Here is a 13,109-nt window from a genome sequence, read left to right on the forward strand (position 1 = left end):
ATATCCCCAGGTAATTCTGGTTGCAGCCAGTTTTAAGGGCTGTTTGATTTCATTGTAAAGGTACTAAATAAAGTAGTGGTTAAAAATATAAGTTATGGAGCCAGGTGCAGTGGCTCATGCCTGTAGCACTTTGGGAGACCAAGATGGATGGATAACGTGAGGTCAGGAATTCGAGAACAGCCTGGGCAACATGGAGAACCCCGTCACTACTAAAACTACAAAAATTAGCTGGGCATGGTGGTATGCCTCTGTAATCCCAGCTACTTGGGAGGCTGAGGGAGGAGAACTGATTGAACCCAGGAGGCGGGGGTTGCATTCCATTCTGGGCAACAGAGCAAGACTCTGTCTCAAAAAAAAAAAAAAAAAAAGGAAAAAGAAAAAGAAAATGAGTTATGGGATCAGACTGCCTCAGTTTAAACTCCAATTTTATCATTTACTATAGTTGTGTGAGCTTGGGAAAGTCAATCCCTCACAGCTTCAGCTTCTTCATTGGTAAAATGGAGATAATAATAAAGTTATTACTTTATAGAGTAGTTGTGAGGAGTGAATGAGATAATTAACGTTAAGCACCTAACAGAGTAACAACTCTTTAATTATTTTTAATTAGTTCTTATAGAGTAGTTGTGAAAAGTGAATGAGATAATTAATGTTAAGCACCTAACAGAGTAACAACTCTTTATTTTTAATTATTTTTTTGAGACAGTCTCAATCCATTGCCTAGGCTGGAGTGCAGTGGTGCCATCTCGGCTCACTGCAACCACCACACCCTGCGTTCAAGCGATTCTCCTGCCTCAGCCTCCCGAGTAGCTTGGACCACAGGCACATGCCACCATGTCCGGGTAATTTTTGTTTTCTTAGTAGAGATGGGGTTTCACCATGTTGGCCAGGCACATCACAAATTCGTGGCCTCAAGTGATTCACCTGCCTTGGCCTCCCAAAGTGCTGGGATTACAGACACAAGCCACTGTACCCGGCAAATTATTGAATGATTGTTTTCAGAATCATCATTTACTTTAGCAGTCTCTGAACTTTGTGCTTCTGTCTATAAAAACTGTTTGTACATGCATCCCAACATGCATATTTTTATGAATTATATATATTTTTTGTATCAATGTTATTTACATTATAACAAAACCTACTTTAAACATAGAAAGAAATAATTGGAACATCTAATTTTTTCTTTCCATACTCCTGGAGTATACACCCTTCTCTGAAGAGCATCAGTCCATTTTTTTAAGAGTTATTGCTAAAATTTAGAGATAATATATTCAAGCACCCAGCAAAACATCTATGCTTCATAAGTGTTCAGCAAATGACAACTACAGAACTATTAATTACAAATGTAAAGAGCAATGTGGAACACTGTTCCTATGTTAATTATTATTTTTAATTAAAGTCATATCATAATCAAAAGTGATCTGCTAAGCCTCATCTACATTTAGGGGATCATTTTAAGGTCATTAATAATCAAGTAGGGTTAACAGACACTGGAAAAGGCTTCAAGTAATTCCATTATCTGTAAAAATTATTACCAGCACTCCAAACAATTACTGTATGGTTGATTAATTCTCATAAAGCTAAAGTTTTGTGAGGAAGAAAGAACACTCTTTTCTCCTCTTCTCTGAGATGGGTAATAGAGGCTTATGATGGTGTGCAACCACTATCGAAGCTCTTCTAAACCTGCTCTAAGCCTTGGTCACTCAGCAGAGGACCTCCTCCTGGCTTTGTTGGCCTGGCACGTTGAAACCTCAGCTGCTCTCTACTCCACCACGCAACTTCTTTGGATGTCAGTCTTTCTCCTCCTGTCATTCCTTTTCCAAGAAATAAGCCTCTTCCCTTTCCCCTGTGCTTGTTTCCATTCCCATTCCATGCTCCACTAATCCATCCAACTAGCTCCTCTATTTTTCTGTCTCCTTCTCTATCTATTGATATGCTCAGGGGTACAACAATTCTGAAATACACTTTTCCCAACCTGGGTGCACCCAAAAGTACATTGTCTCTCTTTCCTTTCCTCCCCAAGTTCTTCAAATACTGGTTGTATCTCTTGCTTTCACTTTCTGAGTACACTCGGACCTTAACCTACTATAATCTAGCTCTCCTTTCCTGACCATACTGCAGAAATTAAACTCTAAGAAGCAACATTGTCTTGCTAATGAATACATAAATCCAATGACTTCTTCTCATTTTCACTCCTCTCCTTTTCTGTCATTTGACACAAAACTCATGACTAATTTTCTTCATGAAAAAAACACTTTCTTCCTCGATAGTTTACTGATAAAGGAAATTTGGTCTTCATCACTACAGTTGTTTCTTATGTTTCTTTCACTGGCTCTTCTTCCAACCCCTTAAAAATGGAAGTTTCTAAAGACTCTATATTTAGATTTCTTCTAGGGCCACACCTGTTATTATTAATTGTGACTTTATCTAGTTTATTCTGACAGAGAAGTCATAATTCTGTAACCAGTCCCAGAAACTGTCTTGAATTTTCAACTGTTTACCAGACACCCAGGTGTTTTATCAAAATCCCAAACACAGCACATGCAAAACTCAAATCATTTCCCCCAAAACCAGCTCCCCTTCCTGGCTTCCTATTTCTATGGATATCACTTACCCTGATTTAAACCCTAGAATTGTTCTTGAGTTTCCCTCTCTCTTACTTCATTCTACTTCAATCTTAATGTAAAATCATATAGATACTATCTTCGCTATTTCCCAGGTCATGCCATTATTGTTTTGCCCTACATTTCTATAAATGACCAACTAAATAGTATCCCCAATTGAGTACACTTTTTGATACAATGATGCCTGATTAAGCTTCCTAATGTCCAGCTTTCATCATTTGCTGACTTAGAAAGTATTAGGGGGACTTCACTGCATACAGATTTAAGAGTAAACTTTCCACCCTGGATTTCAAAGCCCTATGTATGCAGTGCAATTTCCCACTACTTTTCTAAACATACCCTACTCTATACCAAATTGTGGTTCTTAAGGATCTTGTCTTAAGCCAATTTTCTGATTTGGATTCCAAGTCAAGGACTCCTACCTCATTGGCTTCTACTTCTCTATACTCTTTGCCACTTTTTCTGTATTCTCCAAATTTGAAACATTTGAGATCCTCAAAATTCATCAAACCTCTTTTCTAGCTATACTTCCTCCCAGAGAACACCATATATATGCCAATGATTCCCAAGTTTATACCTGTAACTCACCTAGCTCCCTAGAACTTCAGACTCAAATATCCAATCCCCTACTTATCATCTTCATTTGGATGTTAGACAGACATCTCAAACTTCAGATGCCCAAACTTGGAACTCCTGATTCCCCTTCGCAGTCTTTCCCATCTCAATAAATGTCAATTCCATCAGTCCAATTATTAAGGCCAGAATCCTTACTCACCTTTGATTCCTCTCTCTTCTACATCCAAACCATCACCAAATCTTACTGGCTCTACCTTCACAGTATACCCAGAGTCCAACCACATCTATCCACTTTTACTGCTACCATGTTCGTTGAAGTTGCTGTAGCTCTCACCTAGATTATTCAAAATAAGCATCCAACCTGAATGCTTCACCATTTGACCCTACCTTCTTTTAACTAGTCTCAAAACAGCAAAGAAAATTCCTGTTAAAGTGAAAGGCAAATTATGTCACTCCCCTACCCAACAGATACTCCAGTGACTTCCTATCTCACTTAAGAGTCAAAGCCTAAATCTTCAAAATGGCCCACAGGGCCTCCATGATCTGATACTCACCCTACCCACCTCTCTCCCACTTCCTCTGATAATGTCATCTCTTACTTGCTGATTCTTTCAAACTATTTCATATTCCTTGCTATTCCTCAAACATACCAAAGCACACTTTACACTTGCTGTTTCCTACACATAAATGACCACTGCCCCTTACTGGATATCATCATAGATTTCTCCATCACTTCTTGCATTTCTGATGAAAAGTCATTTTTCCAGTTAGAACTTCCCTGCCTGCCTTAACATGTTCCATTTTTGTTTTCTCCATAGCCCTTGCACAATTAACTATTGCCACAATAAAGATAGTAAAAACTCACCCCCAAATTAAATGGCTTCAAACATTTATTCTCAGGGATCTGTAAGTCAGCTGGGGAGGTTCTGCTAATCGAGGCTGAGCAACTCTGCTGCAAGTTGTGATTGCAAGGCAAGCTCTGCTTCTCATAGTAGATCCGTGAGTGAACTGGGACAGCTCAGCTTCATATGTGTTTATTCTGGGATGCGGGGCAATGACAATGGCAGAGGCACAAAAGGACAAGCGGAAACACACAAGGCCTCTTAAGCATAGACTCAGAAGCCATACAGTGACTTCTGTCCCAGTCCATTGGCCACAAGTCAAGGAATGCAAAAGTGTCTGTCTTCTCTTTTAGTGGGAGGAACTGCAAAGTAATGTGAGAAAAGGTATGCATATAGAAAGGAGTGCAGAATTGGGGCTAATAATACAATTTACCACATCATACCATCATCTGACATCCCATGTTTTTACTTGTTTTTTGTTGCTGTTGTTTTAGACAGTCTCTTGCTCTGTCATCCAGGCTGGAGTGCAGTGGTGTGACCACAGTTCACTGGAACCTTGAAATCCTGGGCTCATGCAATCCTGCCACCTCAGCCTCTCAAGCATCTAGGACTATAGGCATGCACCACTACACCTGGCTACTTCTTTTAAAAAAAAGTTTTTTTCAGAGATAGTGTTCTCACTATGTTTTCCAGACTGGGAGGCCAAAGCCCTGGGATTATGAGTGTGAGCCTCAGTGCCTGCGTATTTACTTATTTATTTGCTATCTTTTCTTATTAGATACTTCATGAGGGTAGAAACTCTGTTTCATTCACTACTTTATCCCCAGTATTTAGAACTGAGCCTGAACCTAGTAGGTAGTTGATAAGTATACTGAACAGAAAAATTCATGTACATAGTTATTCAGTATGACCACCGTATGTCAGGAACTATGCTAGGTGCTAAAGATACAATGGTAAATAAGGCACGTAGTGAATGTCCTCAGGACAAAGTCTGATAGCCTAGTGTGGACACGAATAGACAGGCAATTATAAACAATGCTAAGTAATAATCATTTTCAAATAACTAACAATTACTGAGCATTTACTACATACCAGGCATTCTTCAAAGAGATACAGATTAATTAACTCACTGAACCAACTCAACCTTATGAGGTAGATACTATTATTATCCCACTTTTATACAGAAGGAAACTGAGGCACACAGAAGTTACATAAATCAAGGTCACACAAGTAGTAAATGTTGAAGTCAAAATTCAAATGATAGTAGTCTGGTTCCAGCACCAACATGCTATGCTGCCTCACCAAGACAAGGGCTATCTCAGAGACTGCAGGTTGCTCTGGATGCAAAGAGATGAATGGACGGACACTCAATTCAATTAGGAGGCTGGGATGAGAAAGGTCAAGAAAATCTAGCCTAAGAAAGAAGTGGCTTTGGTTTTCATAATAAAAAACAAGCTCACTTTATCAAATCTACAGTCAACACTAAGGTGCACCCCAACTTCAGAAAAAAATGTGAAAAAATGACCAGTGACAACTGTATAATGCCACTGATTCTAAAATGCACAATTTTTAGAATAAAAAAATGACAAAAAGTGTGCAGCCTATATGAACACTTGCTATCTGCTGCCTCTATATACCACACATACATGCACACACGTAAGTGTATGTATATATGCTAACATATATGCTAATGTAGTCTTGTCTTTCTTAGATTTGGTTTAATATTCAGCGATATGATTCTCCACTAAGGATAAATTTTGATGTCACCAAGCCCAAGCTATGGAAATCTTTCTTTTCAAGGAGCCTCCCATATCCTGGCCTTTCCAGTGTTCAGGTATAAATCTGTTATTAACAATTAAATGTAGACAAATAAAAGATAGGAAATCATTATACTGGGTTACCAGATGTTTTTTGGCCCTTAATTCCACTCACTCCTGAGTAGTAGAACAGTATTCGTTTATTAAATGTATTTGAGCTCAACTCACAATAAGATACAGATATGTATGTTTATATATATGTGAAAGGACCATTATACACATCTTACACATATGTGGAAGAAAAGTTTTAATATAAAAATTTCCATATTAAAAGTACCACAAAATGTATTCCATATAATTTTTTTTAAATGCTGATCTCAATTCGCAAAATAGATTTCATGACTGGTAATGAAACATCAAATTAAACTGCAGGGTATGATCCACTAGGGGCTCATAAAATTAACTTACAGGGTCCTGACCAGTAGTAGATTCTAAGTAGTAAGCATAAGCAGTTTACTAAAACTTTTGTTTCATTTGATAGATATATGTATGTGTGTACTAGGTTTGTAATAAAATGTATTTTATTCTCTGGATCTACCTTTCAGAAAAGGCCTTGAAGAGCATTACCCTAGCGAAATTCTCCCATATGTGTACAAGGTGATATATACAAGATTTTTAATAGGAACACTGCTTGAAATGGCATAAGAGTCGGAATGACAAAAAAGAAAATTATGTTACATGATGGAATATTTTACAGTTAAAACAGTCAGCATTAATGAATCTTAATAAGCCCTCTAAAAATATATCTTTGTTGGCCAGGTGCAGTGGCTCACGCCTGTAATCCCAGCACTTTGGGAGGCTGAGGCGGGCAGATCACGAGGTCAAGAGATCGAGACCATCTTGGCCAACATGTTGAAACCCCGTCTCTACTAAAAATACAAAAATTAGCTGGGCATAGTGGTGCACACCTGTAGTCCCAGCTACTCGGGAGGCTGAGGCAGGAGAATCATTTGGACCCAAGAGGTGGAGGTTGCAGTGAGCCGAGATCATGCCACTGCACTCCAGCCTAGCGACAAGAGAGTGAGATTCCATCTCAAAAAAAATATACATTATAATATATATTTTTATAAACATATATATCAACATATATTTTATTTATATATAAATATATATTTTATTTATATATAAATATATATAAATTTATATTTTATTTATATATCAATATATATAAATATTTCTCCACTAAGGATAAATTTTGATGTCACCAAGCCCAAGCTATAGAAATCTTTCTTTTCAAGAAGCCTTCTATATCCTGGCCTTTCCAGTGTTTGTTGCTGCCACTAAATATAAAGTTAAGGGAGAAAGCACAAGTTGCATATTCATAAAATATAACAATTATGTAAACTTTAGAAAACATGCACAACAATGAAATGTTTTTTAGGGGTACATATATCTGTAGTAAAATCATAAGCACGTTGCATTAATGTATTAATGAAGACAGGAATTTTTATTCATAGCCAAATCCCTATCCCCCTCACCTGTGAAAAGTGCCTAGGACATAGCAGGCAATCAGTACTTGTTTAATGAAGGAATGCTAAAACAAATTCAGGTCATGGTTACTTCTGTGGTAAGAGAGAAAAAAAATGAAATTGAGAAAGAACTACACAGCACTATATTATGATGTTTTACTTCTAGTGGGTCATGAGTAAATCAGCATGCATTATATTATCTGTATCTTGATATCTGAGAGTTCACTCTGATTTTTAAGATTTTTAAAAGGATGTACAGCTGTTCAAATTAACTGTAGGTGATTTTTAGACTTTCTGAACGTTTTTCTCTTCTATAGCCTGAAGAGCTAATTTACCAGCGCTCAGACAAAGCAGCTGCAGCTGAGCTACAAGACAGGTAACATAATACCCATAAATCCACATGTAATCTGTCACTAGGAGTATAATACCAAACTTTAAAGCACTGTCAGCCTGGATGAATGTGAAACAATTTAGGCAATTTAACTTTAATTCATATTTATAGATTCCAAGTACAGATGTGATCTCTAAATCCTATGGCTCTGAAGGAGTCTTTAGCATCAGCTCACTGTGGAACTAACCAGAGTGGAACACCAGTAGTACATACTTCTAGGCTGGGTGCGGTGGCTCATGCCTATAATCCCAGCACTTTGGGAGGCCGAGGCGGGTGGATCACAAGGTCAGAGATCGAGACCATCCTGGTCAACATGGTGAAACCCCGTTTCTACTAAAAAAGAAAAACAAAAATTAGCTGGGCATGGTGGCATGCGCCCATAGTCCCAGCTACTCGGGAGGCTGAGGCAGGAGAATTGCTTGAACCCAGGAGGTGGAGGTTTTGGTGAGCCAAGATCGTGCCACTGCACTCCAGCCTGGGTAACAAGAGGGAAANAAAAAAAAAAAAAAAAAAAAGACACAAAAACGTACTTCTACAGAGACTTCACCTCGGATTGGAGTTTAACATCATGTTATTACAGGTCTTGTTGAGGCACATCATAATCCTCAGCTTAAATATACCCTTTTTGTCCAATTAGTGGTTTATTGAACTGCAGTTAGTTTATGAACCGAACACATGGAGAAGGTCAGTAAGAGCCTATATGAGTCCCTGTAATTCTCATAACCCTGTAAAACAGAACTTATTCTCCTAGTTTCACAATGTGAAAACCGATGCTCAGAGAGGTCGACATACTTGTTTAAGTGTTAGAGCCCAGCCAATTTTTCTGATTTCAAGATGTGTGTGCTGTTTCTACTGTATTAAGGTGTGTGACACCTCTTGAGGCTTTATGATTAGAAAATATCAGTTTACTCTCAATTTCTCCATAAAGCCTTATTCAAGATCCCTAACTAGAACTAATGTCCAAACAACCTTTTTGTTTTATATTGACGAATTGTCAAGCACTTATATTTCTCCAGTATAAATTGGAGAAATATAAGTGCTTCAATTCGTCAATACTTTCTTGTGCAGACCATTTTGAAATCCAAAACAAAGATGTGCTAAGTGCCAAAAAACAAATGGTCCCTATGATTATTGAACAATGAGAAGCTAGCTAGGTCTCTAAACCCATGCATTTAGTTAGGGAATATACAAGAGGCTTTAGAATCAGCAGGGTTTCAGTTTGAATCCCAGCTCTTTTGCCTTAGTCAAATCACTTATCCTGCCTCAAACTGTCCCCTCATCTGTAAAAACAGGACAATATTCTCTACCTCACAAGGTTATTATTTAGAGTAAATAAAAATGTAAAGAAAGCACTTACCACAGTATCTGGTAAATGGCTCAATAAATGGTAGCTATTTTCCTTCATTCTATGCTTAAACTTCACACCCTATGAACCCAATACCTGTACTTATCACAAATAAAGTTTCAGAGATGTTGGTATTTTAAAGGCAGTTTTAAGGCAATTTAGAAAAAAATTCCATCATCATAAATACAATTCACTGTTCATGATGTGAATAAATTACAAGGCACTAACAGCCCCACAAATATTTGAGGCTTTCAACATAAGCCCCACTTCTTATGCCTATGTCTAATTCATCTGTCTGTATATATGCTGTCAATGAGTATAGTCATAAAACATTTCAAAAAATAGTTCATGGCCAGGCACAGTGGCTCATACCTGTAATCTCAACACTTTGGCAGGACAAGGCAAGAGGATCACTTGAGCCCAGGAGTTTGAGAACATCCTGGGCAACAAAGCAAGACCTTGTCTCTACAAAAAAGAAAAAAAATAGCCAGGCATAGTGATGTGCACCTGTGGTCCCCGCTACCAGGGAGGCTGAGGTGGGAGGATCACTTGAGCCCAGGAAGTTGAGGCTGCAGTGAGCTGTGATTGTACCACTACACTCCAGCCTAGGCAACAGAGTGACACCCAGCCTTTAAAAAAATTAATAATGATAAACTTTTGCTGCATGTATTGAATCTAGCTATCCCCAACTCATTCAGTGCTCCCTTCTGTTACATTTCAAGCATCTGTTACGGCTCTTAGAATATACATACTATTTATAGGCCTATTTCCCATGTCAACTCATATATAACCTTGAAGGGCAGGATTTCATGTCTATTTTGAATACCCAGGGGCAGCCCATTATAAGACATTATGCCTGGAGAATGACAACTCCATCAGCAAAGAACGTAGTTATACAATCATCTGAATCCCCACTACATATTTTTTTTTAACAAGGGAAAAGTGAGTGTCAACAAATGAGTTTATGTTTTGTGACCAGGCTTGAAAAAATACTAAAAGAAAAAATCATGGACTGGAGGCCACGCCATCTGACTCGGTGGAATAGGTATTGTACCTCTACCCTGCGTCACTTCTTGCCTCTGTTAGAAAAAAGTCAAGGAGACGATGTAGAAGATGACCACAGAGCAGAACTGCTAAAACAGCTGGGAGACTACAGGGTATGTTACAAATGGATCCTAAACTGACTGTGGATTTCCTTGTGTCAAAATGAAAATTAGGCAATAATACGTTTCCGGAATCAAAGGACCTAAGTATCTCCCAGAAGTACATATTTAAAGCAGCATAAACTAAAAACTGTGATTATAAGTTTTAAACCTCAATAGTTAATCACTAAATAGCAAAATACCACCATTTTGTATAAAAATATCCCATGAAAAATACCTTTTATGAAATACATTTAAGTATCAAATAAAATGAAAATATCTGGCTAAATCATGTTAGACTCAACTGTGCATAAAGACAAAAACATCCTAGAGCAGTTTTTGTAAGAATACTGTTTTACAGTGATTGTTTGTCATTGCTAAGAAAGGTGGTTATTAACAGATGATATACCCCTCTCTCCTGCCTGCTGGTAGTGCTATAGCTGGATGACAAAACCTAGAAAGCAGGCTCCTAAGACTTAACAGTAAGCCTTGTTAGCTAAACAGTGTGAAGGGCAAATTAGATCACTGACTGAGTACAATTTATCGTTTAACTTAAAAGGCACCTCTCAGCCAGGATATTTTAGTTCAAATATCAGAAAACTCAAACAGGCTTGAGCAATACAGAATGTACTGGCTTAAGTAAAGCTTAGAGGGTAGCTATCAGGGCTGTCCCACTCTTTTGCAAGTCTTCCCATTCTGCCCTTCCCCTCCATATGATGGCATCATCCTGACACTAGGTTTCCTCATGGAAGCAAATGCTGGAACACTTCCATAACTTACATCTGCACACACATCCAAAGTAGGACAATATCATGTGCCATTATTCCTAAATTTCCCAAGACGCGCTCTGAGACTCCCTTGCCCATCTCTGTGGATCAATCGTTGTAGCCAAGGGGCCAAAAATTATTGTTGGGCACCATGGCTCACACCTGTAACCCCAGCACTTTGGGAGGCTGAGGCAGGTGAATCAGTTGAGCCCAGGAGTTCAAGACCAGCCTGGGCACCATGGCAAAACCCCATCTCCACAAAAAATATAAAAAGTAGCCAGGCATGGTGGTGCTTGCCTACAATCCCAGCTATTCAGGAGGCTAAAGTCGGGGGACCATTTGAGGCCAGCAGGAGGCCAAGGCTGCAGTAAGCCATGATCATGCCACTGCACTCTAACATGGACAACAGAGTGAGACCTGTCTCAAAAAAAAAAGAAAAAAGAAAAAAATAAATGTATTGGTGTAGTTTAACTTAGGTACCTAGGTCTCTGGAATTACATGGGTTACTATGCATACTAAGTACTATCAAAAAGAGGGAAGGGAACAGTGATGGGGTGACTAACAGGTGGCTTATACACCTACATGCTAGCAAGGAAAACAAAATGGATATTAAGCAACTCGATTTTCTGTATTGCTAATAAATAGCTGAGTAGAAAAACACAACTGAAATCCAGAAGACTTATAGTAAGAATTGCATACATTTACATAGGAAAAATGTATTAAATCTTCAGACTTCACTAATGATTACAAATGTTTTTTTTCCCTTCAGTTCTCTGGATTTCCTCTTCACATGCCTTATTCTGAAGTGAAGCCTTTAATTGACGCTGTGTATAGTACTGGAGTACATAATATTGATGTTCCTAATGTTGAATTTGCTTTAGCTGTATACATACACCCATACCCCAAAAATGTTTTGTCTGTTTGGATCTATGTTGCTTCCCTTATACGTAACAGGTAATTTTTTTCACTGTACTTTTTGTATCACCTAAAAACTACAATTAGGATATGAGATTTAAAATTATATGGATCACATCAGAACATATTGGCAAATAATAAAATAATCATGTTTTTAACTGTGCAAAGTAAGTGCTTTATTTAGTAGTCTGTCTGTCTCTGCCACTAGACCCTGAAATTCAACTGAGACTACCCAGAGTAGGGTACATTATGTACTTCCCGCCTCTATGCCTTTGTACTTACCTTTCACTTGGACAAATATTAACAGCAACGGAATGAAAGTGAGAGAAACTTACCAAGTTTTACCCTAGAGCAAGGTAAAGCTTTAAAGAGAGCATCATTAGAGCCTTTAGAGTCCCTCCCCCTTTGCTGTGTTTAATTCAAATGTTAGTTGAAATAGAAAGCAGTAGTGAGTTATTTATATACCATTAGATGATTCTTCCTTCATCTTTAGACAACCCTAAGATAATTTGCCTGAACTGAAAGTTTACCAGTTTTTATCACTGCTCCTCCTCCTCTCTCCAAATATGCAAAACAAATAAATATCCACAAAGAACTAGACTGCAAGATTACTTCATCTTCCACAGAATGTAGTCATACCTCAGAGATACTGTGTACTTGGTTCCAGACCACTGCTTAAATAAAGTGAATACTGCAATAAAATGAGTCACATCAATTTTTTTGGTTTCCCAGTGCAAAGTTATGTTTATACATTATAGTGTACTAAGTGTGCAAAAGCATTCTCAAAACTGTACACACCTTAATTTAGAAATACTTTGTTAAAAAGTGCTAATGACCATCTGAGCCTTCACCAAGTTGTAATTTTTGCTGACGGAGGGTCTTGCCTTGATGTTGCTGGCTGATTAGCAACTGGTGGTTGCTGATGGTTGGGGTGGCTGGGAGATTTCTTAAAATAAGACAACAATGAAGTTTGTTGCATTGATGGACTCTTCATGATTTCTCTGTAGCCTGAAACACTATCTGATAACATCTTACCCAGAGAACCTCTTTCAAAACTTGTCAGTCTTCTCAAACTCTGCCACTGCTTTACCAATTGTTTATGTAATATTCTAAATCTTTAGTTGCCATCTCAACAATGTTCACAGCATCTTTAACAGGGAGTAGTGTCCATATCCAAAAACTTTGCGACAGGGTCTTGCTCTGTCATCCAGAGTGCAGTGGTGT

The 13,109-nt window shown here is 38.2% G+C and overlaps 1 protein-coding gene and 1 long non-coding RNA gene across 9 annotated transcripts in view; one reads left to right on the top strand and one right to left on the bottom strand.

Moving 5' to 3' along the window:
• Positions 1-7,606, bottom strand: part of LOC108282731 — a 38,083-nt gene extending 30,477 nt beyond the window's left edge. The window contains exon 1 of the long non-coding RNA XR_005195509.1: positions 7,335-7,606. This is a non-coding gene — a long non-coding RNA (uncharacterized LOC108282731). The remainder of the gene's footprint in view (positions 1-7,334) is intronic.
• The window catches only part of CC2D2A (coiled-coil and C2 domain containing 2A), a 136,852-nt gene extending 124,804 nt beyond the window's left edge, over positions 1-12,048 (top strand). For 6 of the 8 annotated variants that reach the window (XM_037727934.1, XM_037727935.1, XM_017498717.2 and 3 more), the window contains 4 exons: positions 5,751-5,873; positions 7,643-7,701; positions 10,041-10,218; positions 11,740-12,048. In XM_037727934.1, coding sequence (XP_037583862.1) covers positions 5,751-5,873; positions 7,643-7,701; positions 10,041-10,218; positions 11,740-11,928 — 549 coding nt within the window. In that variant the 3' untranslated portion in view covers positions 11,929-12,048. Of the gene's footprint in view, positions 1-5,750; positions 5,874-7,642; positions 7,702-7,827; positions 8,005-9,997; positions 10,219-11,739 lie in introns of those variants that run through there. The other 2 variants (XM_037727939.1, XM_037727938.1) reach the window with 2 other exon arrangements.
• Positions 12,049-13,109: the final 1,061 nt, after the last annotated feature.

The sequence above is a fragment of the Cebus imitator genome, unplaced genomic scaffold, assembly GCF_001604975.1.
Source record: "Cebus imitator isolate Cc_AM_T3 unplaced genomic scaffold, Cebus_imitator-1.0 Scaffold249, whole genome shotgun sequence".
Classification (NCBI taxonomy): Eukaryota; Metazoa; Chordata; class Mammalia; order Primates; family Cebidae; genus Cebus; species Cebus imitator.